Below are 10,840 nucleotides of genomic sequence, written 5' to 3'. Positions count from 1 at the left end.
TAGACAGGATTTCTTTTTCCTTAAAGATTTATTTATTTATGAAAGAGAGCGAGAGAGCACATGTGAGGGGTAGAAAGAGAAGAGAGAGAATCTCAAGTAGACTCCATGCTGAGTACAGAGCCTGACGAGGGGCTCGATCCCACGACCCTGAGATCGTAACCTGAGCCAAAACCATGGTTGGACACCTGACCGGCTGTGCCACCCAGGGGACCCCGGTAGATAGGATTTTAACAGGAACATTGCATATCAAACTGAGGTAAAAGGTTGAGCAGAGCTGACCGAGCTCTGCAAGATGGTAGTTGACATTTTCTGGGGTAAGGAAGCTAAATTAGTAATTTAAAAGACCATTCTCACACACTGCTGTGTTTAAATAAAGGGGCTAAGGGAGAAATTTACACTTTCGAAGCAGGGTTTTACATGGTAGAAGAAGCTAGAAAATCCACAGCGTAGACCATTACCTGTGGCAATTCGGAGCATATTTTCTGTGCTCAGTGAAAATGCAAATACTCAAGAAATGCACATTTGATTTAATTGTGTAAGTTAAGAAAATTTAGCCACAAACTGGCAGTAGATAAGTTTCAAAATTACTCTTTGCTAGATTTAGCTGGGGGAAAAAAAGGCAAGAAGGGACACCAACATTTGACTCTTTTGACACTGCTGCTTTGATACGCTAGTCAAGATTTGCCAGAACTATTTACCATCTCAGAACAATTTGTTCATTTCACTCAGAAATTAGAAGTGTGTTTTGGCCAATAATCCTAAATTTATTTTGTAGTAGTCATTTTTCTTAATGGAAGTGTTTTCCAGATGTTGCCTAAGTCTAGCTGTCTGGGCCCTCTTCCAACAAATGAGGAAAGTTTGATTTCATAGGTTGTCACTGTTGATTCTGTCTAACCTTTGGACTAATTGGTTCATCCCAATATATTTGCACTGATATATAAGACTTCCAGGACATTGGAAAAACTCACTATTGCTTTTACCGGTAAGTGTCAAAGTTAACTTGCTTCGTGAAATTAAATGTGTTTACGATTCAATAGGGTTATGCTTTAGTCAAGGAGTTTGAAAAGATTTATAAGGATAGTAGTAGGAAAGTTTTGAAAAGGACCACAGGTATGCAGTACACCTGTTGGAAGCTGACAAATTTATATGGAAAGTTAAGGGGAAGTTGGAACGGTCATTTCTGTGTTTGTTAAATTACATTTTACTGAAGCTGGTTATTTTTTTCCCCCCAAGCTGGGATTTCAACCTTGCACTGTAAGTATATGCTGTAATTTAAATAGTGTTGAGATAAGGCTGTTTTCCATTTGGTGGGAGTTTGAAAGTATTAAAATGGTCGGTAACATGATTGAGATGGTGACTTGATTTCTTCTGCATAAGATTAAATCTAATGGTCAAATATTTACAATAGAATTAAGGCTGATTATCTTTAAAAGTCTTGTTTCAAGCGTGGGATGGTTTTATCATTAAATCGCCTTTTAAAAGTTGCTGAAACACGGTAAGTAACACAGGCATAAACGAGTGGTGAGATCAAAGAGCAGTTTTTGATACTTTTCTTTTCTTTTCAGTTAGGGCTCTGTACCTGGAAATAGCCATGGAGTGGAAAATACTTCCCACATACTTGCTGCTACTTTCTGTTTTCTTGCTTCAGCAAGTTTCTTCTCAAGGTAACTTAACCATCAAAAACACTTTTATTTAACAGCTGTTGCTAATCATTCTGTGGTGACCATTATGACACCAAAAGAAATTTCTAAAGACATATTTGTTTGAGCTTAATGTGTAGTACAATTTTAAAATTATGTGAAACATATGTGGCATATTTATAAGCATTTTGGAATTCTCACTTTTTTCTCATGTCTTATGAAATCTTTTAAGTTTTGAGCTTTTCTATAGAATAATTTCTGTGCTCATTATTTTTTATGGTTCTTCCAAAAGTTCAACAAAATACAGACACGGGATGAAACTCTGCTAGGGTGATAGAGCATTGTCAGAGGAGCTGAAAAGAACAGTGTTGAAATAACATGTAATTTTTGCTTCCATGTTTACAATAAATTTAACAAGTATTTTACATCGCATAAATTATCGATGACTTATTTTGGCCTCATGTAGAACTAGATATCGTATTACAACAAACATGAACAAAGTTTCAAATGGTCTTGTGTTAATCTTGGAAGTTCTGTCTTTCTTATAAGGACTAGTCATCCAGACACTTGCATACATGTCATCTTATATATTATGATATTGAACTATTCACAGTCTTCCAAAAACAGTCTGTCCTGGATGAACAGTTCTTGTTAGTCATTTTAGAGAACGTTAAGATACCTTCAGTGTAATCACCTTAGCCCAGGTCTCTAGCATGCGACCAAGGTTGATGAGTGACAGTAATCCCAAGCGTTGGATTTTTGTTTCCTTTTTTTTTTTTTTTTCCTTTGATGAGCAAAACCGGAGAGAAGAAAAATCAAGGTGCATGACTGTTACGGTGAAATTCCATTTATAAAGTAGACACTTCCAGGAAAATAGTTAAAATTCCCACCAGCCTAAGCATGAGAGATAAACTCCTGCCACGAACATAGTTTCAGACTCACTTAGATAAGATGGAAAAACACGTGAAAGTAAATGTGAATATTTAATAAGGAATGATGGCCACCGCAGTTATCTCTAGACTCCTTTGCTCTCTTGTGATAGTATTACAACGCCCACAACACTGAGAGCATTTCCTAATCTACCTTTCCTCTGTAATAAGATCAATAGTTCTCTAAAACGGTTTTACTTTCTTTTAAATGAATAAATTTAAAATTAGTTGTTAAAATTAATAGCAATAAAAAGAGGACAGTCATTTAATCTATGAAAATAATTGCTCTTACTGTAAAGATAATTGATTTCCTATTTCAGAAATCTGCTAACTAGAAAAGAATAGCCTTTAATGTTGTATTGTCTGCTTGTCTTGCCTTCTCAACTTCTCATTCTTTTTCCTTTATATATAATATATGTATTTATATACATACACTATATATGCATTTTTGTATGTATTGTGCACATATGTACGCAAAAAGTTGTGAAGGTTGTCCTAATATTTACTATTTTCTTTGCATATGAAGACTTTCACTTTCCAGGACTCATTAATTTGAGATTTTTCCAGTGTGTTTCAACGTCCCTGTATGGCTTTAGGATATTGCGCCTAACAATTTCTATTCCAGAGATGGATTCCATTGTTACATTTTTGTGGTTATTCTCTCAGGAAGCTGTTTTCCAAATTATTTTTAAAAAGACATTTGAGGATCATCACGCTTTTGTTTTATTTTTGTTTTGTTTTACCCAGAATAACTCTGACCTTTATATTCATGCCCAGATGCTATTTGAACAGTTATCTATTTTATACTCACTGTAGTTGTGGTTGTAAGCATCTGACTTCCACAACATTTAAAGAATGCAGTTATCCTCATGAATAAAACGAAGAGGGAGACTGGGGAAGTTTTTGCTGGCATAACCAGCTTGCTTTAAACTCAACATGAGAGATGAGAGGCAATGTGATTGGGCGGGAAAACTGTGGGCTTTAGAATCAGAGATTTCAGAGTTCGAATTCTAGGTGACCATATAACTTATTATCCGAATCAGGACGCTTCGGAGAGTGAAAGAGGTCAATATGAATAATTAGTAGGTATTAATTGACCTGTAATACATACATCCTGGAACTATTAACTGGGTGTCCGTGAGCTAGTGATTAAAGTCTCCGTGTTTCAGCTTCCTTATCTCTCAAAGGGGGCTACTAATACTCTCGTGGCAACATTTTCATAAACATTAGAGATAACGTATGACTCAGTGCCCAGCACAGAGATGTTGAATAAATGTCAGCTAGTCCTCATTAGTGGGGGCCTCAGGAGAGTTGCAGCTGCTACCCCTCCCCCCAGGGATGTCACCCACTGTTTTCAAAGCTGTTAACTTTGCCTGATTTTCAAAAGTGTATTTATCTTCTCAGTCAAGTGAAGAAAGAAGTGTCATGATCAAGGTCACATAAGCGATCAGGCTAAGGTCATCTCTGGACCCATTGCTGCCCATCATTCCCGACCTTTTCCAATTGATAAAATTCTCCCTCGCCAAGTGGCTTTATCCTTCTCATTAGATCTCTTCCTTTCTGTGAAGCAGTTTGGCCATGTTTACACTAGTATTGTATAATTTTAGATTTACCAAGCTGTGCAGGGAGATGTGGGGAAGGGTATTCTAGAGATGCCACCTGCAACTGTGATTATAACTGTCAACACTACATGGAGTGCTGCCCTGATTTCAAGAAAGTCTGCACCGTGGGTAAGTCCTGACAGCTAGTGTCTCCCTGTCACGCAGCACTGTTCTGTGAGTCCCCTTGCACCCCCTTGCAGCGCTGTTTCCACACTCTTGCACTTCTTTTTGCTCAAGTGCCTTTCCCTTCCTCGCATACATGTTGCAGCGTGTCGTAACTAGGGATGGTGTCAAAGCTCGTTCTTGTTTTAAATAGAGAATACTGTGACTCGGGAGTCATTAAGTAAATACCTATGAGTAATTATTCACTACCAGAGATGTAATTGCTTAGTATTGGGGTCGTTCAATAGTTTCATCAAAAGAATCCATGGATATAAAACAATCTTACCTACTGTTGGACTTTTTGATATGTTTCTAAAGTACCTGAAAAAAGGCACTTTAAATATGAAGCATTAGTGTTTAATGAGGAATTTCAGTTAAAACCCAAGGAATCTGAATTTTAAATTATGAGTGGTATTTCCCTTGAACACATTTTGGATCATTTTGTTAACACAGGGACATTTCATCTCCAACTTTTGAAAATTATAATTAAAAGTGGTTCAGAGCTATGTTCACTTTAGAATTTGTATGTGAAGTTGATAAATTTATTGCTGTACAGTTATGTGTCGTATAAGGTAATCATTTCAAATAGGCCTTGGTAAGTTACTGTGCTTCTCACCAAGGCTTGTTTTGACGTGAGCAAGCATAATCCATGCTGTGGGATTAGGCTGAAATCTTTCAACTCTACACCTTGCTCGGTTTGTCACAATAAAGGCCTCTGCGTTTTATAAATGATTTTTGAGCCTCAACAGTGACCCATCTATATTAAGCCAGCTCTTTGGAATATTTTTGCGAGGTCTGAACGTTCACTTAATAAACATCTATTACAAAGCAGTGATGCGAGGTGGAGAGAATGGAGGGATTTCATATAAAGGGTTCCCACTCTTCCATTGTACATATGTGAAATGACTCAGACAGCACAGGGTGTCTCTTGGAGCCTTGAAGGACAAGAAAACTTCTCTGAGTCACCATATTTCTTTCTTGAATTCTCCACTTGGAAAACCACCTATTTTCCAAATTCCAAATGAAAGCTCAGAAAAGCACTTTTGGAACCCTAGTCAGCTGTGAGGTGGGAAATGGCTCTCAGTACGTGGGTGTGGCTGCGTAATCAATAATCTGTAATGTTTTGTTTTGCTCTGGGTAGAGCTTTCCTGTAAAGGCCGCTGCTTCGAGTCCTTTGCAAGAGGGAGGGAGTGTGACTGTGACTCAGAATGTAAGAAGTATGGCAAGTGCTGTCCTGATTATGAGAATTTTTGTGGAAAAGGTAAGCATCATGGTGGCTGTCAGCGCCTCTCAGGGTGGCCAGACCTGCGCACCTACCTTTGTTTCGCTGATAATGTCTAATATGCACCCATCTAGGGACTTGATTTTACTAACCCAAACTATTTTGCATTAATTTTGTTTCACCAAGAATGAATGAAAGGAGGAAAGCCTCTTCCAACAGCACTAGAAGCGCCAGAGATTGCTGGTTGAGGAACAGGATAGGGGCTGAGTGTACGTGCTTTTTCCTCAGGTGTGGTCCAATTTCAGGTGAAGTCAACAGTAAGCAGCTCACTCAGCGATTTCTCGTCTCATCATCATGATGCTGACCCCACAAAGTCAGTGGCGCTTTGAGCTAGCTGTGTTTTCGGCTTTAGTGATTTTGAGTGTATACTGAAGGACAGAATGACACTTTCAGCTTCTCTAAACTCGTCAATTTAGGAGTTAAAGACATTAAATTTATGGGCAAACCCACCAACTGTCTGTTGTACATCTCTTGCCATCTCTGCGGTCCGTGGTCATCGCTATCTAAATCCCTGTGCGTGAGAGAGTCAATAAGAAGGGATAGTGCCCCATTTTAAGATCCTTTTCTCGGGTTATAGGTCCTGAAGGAGTACTTTGAGAGTGTAATAAAACTCTTCAGATTTTCAAAAAAATAATTAATTTAAAAAATACTTAAAAAAACAATGAATTTCTTTCTTTTACCAAATGTTTATTCTTAAATTCTACTTTTAAAACAATAATATTTGTGGAGGTAAAAGTGAAAATAAGCATTACTTGCATAATCTTATCATTTTATTTAAACAGACTGTACATCCTGCTACTTTTGAAGAGTGGAGAAACAGGGTAAAAAACTTAATCAGCATAGTTGAGGGCTATTTCTTAACTGTTCAATGTTTTCATTGGACAGCATTCCAGAAATGATGGAGACAACACCCTTAAAATAAAAAACTCAGAGTGCAGAGTTCCTGCAGCTCTCAGAAGGATCTCATGGTGAAGGATACATATTTACTCAGTGCCCTGATCATTGTTTTGGCTGTGAGACAAAAAACCAAGACTTTATTTTGGGCAGAGGATGGGTGGGGAGGGAGGATAGTTAGAGAGTGATGAAGTATTGAAAAGAACATGTTAATTAAAGACAATGCTTTATGCTACTAGGTGGTGGGTCAGATTACCTGAGGCTTATGTAGAACTCAAGGAAAAACATTGATGAAGGTCATGTTTCATTTACAGAATTCACAAAGACAGTCAGGGTTTCCGCTGAAAAAGATGGAACCACCCAGAGCTTTACTACTTCATTTAAAAAAAATAACAACCAAACTATCTTACCAGTCACCTCTAGTTGTTTCGGGATTGCTATAGATACTGCTTGTAGGCATCTACGTATCTCGAAATCGTTAACATTTCAAGAACTGAAGAAACGTGGGTGAGAAAACAGTCCAAGAGGTTGCTTGGCTCAAGATCACTAGCTAGTACGGCAGAACTGTTTCTCAAATTCAGCTGTCTGGTGGGGGAGACAGAGGAAGGAGTGTTGTCGTCAGCTCATGGAGACTGCGTTGGCCAGAGTTCCTAGGGGATGTTCCATAAGAGCAGAAGGACTTAGCACAACTCTCTCTACTCAAAGTGTCTTCGCTGTTCTCTGCTTTCTTATCTTTCAGAAGTCCCTCTCCTTTCCTTCTGGTTCCTAATGATCAAAACATGTCCTATGTCTTCTCTTCTAGACACAGAAAGGGTAGGCAGATGGGAGAGAAAAGGTTCCAAAGATACACACCAAGCCGTTAACGATTGTTTAACTTGGGGAAGGGCCACACATTTTGAGAAAAGCATAATGTGAAGGTGGGAACTTTTTACAAGAGTAAATATTCATGTAGAACTTTTGTAATTAAAAAATAAGAAAGAAAGGTGAATTGGCATCGTTGATTTAAACGAATATGAAAACAGGACAAATGTAATTATTATATTTCTCTCCTGAGAGCACAAACACCTTTCGTTCACATGCAGTAATTATTTCTATCATCACGGAAGATTGGCATAAGGGACAGAGCTGATAGAGTCAAGTATGTTTTAGGCCGGGAAATACCTTCAGAAATCATCTAGAATAAACATCTCAATTTGCAGACCACAAAACAAAGTTCAAGAGGGAGTTAGCTCATTTGCTCAAAGTCACAAGGGTAGCACCTTGCAGGTCAAGGGCTGGAATTCAGGTTTTCTGACTCCTGAGAATTTGCCCCTTGTCATAACTTATGACAATTTCAGAACCAATATTTTACAGTGATGCATGTTCAGAATTAATCGCTTTGGAGTAACTAGTGTTAGGCTAAGAGCCTGCCTATGCTGGTTTTCACCAGCATCGATTCTTGAAGCCAGATGCATCCAGTCCTTTCACAGTTAACAGTTGCTGATGAATGTCAAGATGTTAATCCACCTGTCTTGCTTGGCCTCAGTGCATAATCCCCCAACACCACCATCTTCAAAGACTGCACCTCCACCTCCAGGAGCACCTCAAACCATCAAATCAACAACCAAACGTTCACCCAAAGCACCAAACAAGAAGAAGACTAAGAAAGTGATAGAATCAGAGGAAATAACAGAAGGTAGGAAGATGACAGATGTAATAAAAGGTTTTGAAAGGGACTAAGCTGTAGGCGGACTACATTTATAAGACTCTTCATAGAATAAGGGAATCATGTGAGTCATGAAAGGCTCATTACACTTTTTAAAATGTGTTTTAAGTCAAAGTTTAAGCCAAATTATAAACCCTCAGCTATTTATTTTTCTTTAGCCAAATTATAAACTGTTAGCTATTTATTTTTCTTATAACTGAACCCAGCATGGGTGTAGGTTAAAATAATCAGAAGAAACACATCTCATTGGGGGGGAAAAAAGCCCAGGTGATTTTCTGCAGGATAATTAGATTCTGTGGAGAGGGGAAAGTTGAGAGAGAGAAAGTAATATAGTTATATTGCTAGTATCTGTGATAAGCTTAGCCACCTTGCTTTTAACCAACAAATTGAAAGAACAGTTGATCATATTACTGATAAAAGCAATACATGGACATTTGTAGCTCAGTAAACAGTATTTTTTTGTTGTATTTGGACTGGCAGTTTTTTGCTTTAAATTACAGTTGGTGTGACCAACCTTTTTATTTGATTTATAGAACATTCTGTTTCTGAAAATCAAGAGTCTTCCTCCTCCTCTTCCTCTTCCTCTTCAACTATTCGGAAAATCAAGTCTTCCAAAAATTCAGCTGCTAATAAAGAATTAAAGAAGAAACCTAAAGGTTTGAGCATTGATAAAGATCAAAGACTATTATCAATGCCATATTAATAATAATTATCTAAAAGCAGTGCGTGTTGGTAGAATGATTTGAGGACCTTTCAGGAGTTGGGGAGTGTACAGATTTGTAAAAATCATTGTAGAAGATGCTAATGAGAACTTCCTATAGGAAACAGGTGCAAAGCAGCCAAGCAATCATTCTTTAAAGCAAAGGATAAGAAGCTGCTAGTGCAGCAGCTCTGGAACCACAGGGTGACACCAGAGATGTCATTTATGGTTTTCAGGTTTAATTCCTGTCCACCTGATACATTTTTCTTTCTTCTCCTCCTTTCTCTATGTTCCTTGTGTTATTTTTCCTTTAATTTTTACTTATTTTATTTTGCATTTATATGCTGCTTTAAGTGCTTTAAAATGTTAATCTCCGGGAAAGGCAATATTACTATCCACATTTTATAGCTTTTTATTATTTTTCTAATAAATTATATATCCTGTCTTTTTTTTTTTTTTTTGTAGTAGAGAATGTACTACAGATTAGGCTATTACCTTCTGAAAAGAGATTTCCTTTGTTCTGCTTTTCATTATTTCCTGAAATTCTAAAATATATTCTCTGTCTCCAGGAAATACTGAATTTTGGATACTAGAGTTTTGAAGAACTCTATTTCCTGGGTGGTTATTTCCCCTGAAGCCTTTTCTCTGGCTGAATAGGCAAATACATCATCCTTGAATCATCCAGAGTCTTGCACACCATAGAAGTGCAGTACATGTTTGCTAAATGGAACTCATCTCAGTGATGAGCTCTTGATACACTCTTTGGGCTCTGAAATTCACCTGTGGAGTAGCTGCTATGAGAAATCCTGTCAAACAGGGTCTTTTGCTGCCATGGCATCCTAATCTCCTCTCTGTATCCCCTGAGCTACTAAGTTTGGGTGCGCCAAGAAAAGAGAGCAGCTAATAGCCATGTGTAGGGAAACAGAGCTCAGTAGGGACCATTGGGGTGACTGGAGCAGATTCCTGGAGTGTAGTTGTAGAGGCTTCTGAGGCAGTTGGTGCAGTGAATCTACAAGATGTTGGAACTAGGTTTCCAAGGGGAAGGACAGGTCACTGAGTAATGTGAAGTAAGAGTAGAGAAAGTGAGGGGCAAAGAGCACTCATCTAGAGATGAATTAACTGTTGTTGATGATGTTGGTAATTTCAAAATTGCCACTTGTTTCTATACATTAACTGTACAGACTTTAACTTGTGCTTTTCACCCCTTCTCATTAATTCTCTAAAATAGCTCAATCAGATAAGTTCAATATTTACCATTTTATAATAAATTAATGAACATATTATAGGTCAGCAATTTGCTTGAGATACACAGCTAGTTGATAAGGATGGGATCTTTAGGTCACTATTGAAGAGAAAACTACTCAAAAATAAAAGATGTGTATATTTTTTTCTAGTAACAGATAACAAGAAGGAAAAAACTCCTAAAAAGAAACCTACCCCAGAATCACCAGTTGTAGATGAAGCTGGAAGTGGACTGGACAATGGTGATATCAAGCTCACTCCAACTCCCGACACTCCTACCACCGAACGCGATAAAGTTACCACACCTCCCAAGATTACAACAGGCAAACCAGTAAATCCGAAACCCAGTCTTCCACCTGATTCTGATACATCCAAAGGGACACCTTCAACACCTAAAAAGGAGACAACAGTTGAAACTAAAGAGACTTCTTTAACAAACAAAGAGACTTCAAGTGGAACAAAAGAGAAGACTACTTCAACTAAAGAGACACGAAGTGCAGAGAAAACACCTGCTAAAGATTCTGTACCCACATCCAAAGCTCCTGTTAAATCTACACCCAAAGCTGAAACTACAACCAAATCCCCTACTCCCACCACCACTAAGGAGCCCACTCCCACCACCCCCAAGAAGCCTATTCCTACTACCCCCAAGAAGCCTGTACCTACCACCAAGGAGCCGACACCC

The 10,840-nt window shown here is 38.2% G+C and overlaps 1 protein-coding gene across 1 annotated transcript in view; it reads left to right on the top strand.

Moving 5' to 3' along the window:
• Nucleotides 1–1,576: 1,576 nt before the first annotated feature.
• PRG4 (proteoglycan 4) overlaps nt 1,577–10,840 on the top strand; it is a 15,665-nt gene continuing 6,401 nt past the window's right edge. The window contains 6 exon segments of the mRNA XM_040636278.1: nt 1,577–1,664; nt 4,177–4,299; nt 5,474–5,593; nt 8,034–8,183; nt 8,747–8,869; nt 10,308–10,838. Of these exon segments, the coding sequence (XP_040492212.1) occupies nt 1,592–1,664; nt 4,177–4,299; nt 5,474–5,593; nt 8,034–8,183; nt 8,747–8,869; nt 10,308–10,838 (1,120 nt within the window). The 5' untranslated portion in view covers nt 1,577–1,591.

Source organism: Ursus maritimus, unplaced genomic scaffold (assembly GCF_017311325.1).
Source record: "Ursus maritimus isolate PB19 unplaced genomic scaffold, ASM1731132v1 scaffold_2, whole genome shotgun sequence".
Taxonomy (NCBI): Eukaryota; Metazoa; Chordata; class Mammalia; order Carnivora; family Ursidae; genus Ursus; species Ursus maritimus.
This window is presented reverse-complemented; position numbering and strand designations above follow the sequence as displayed.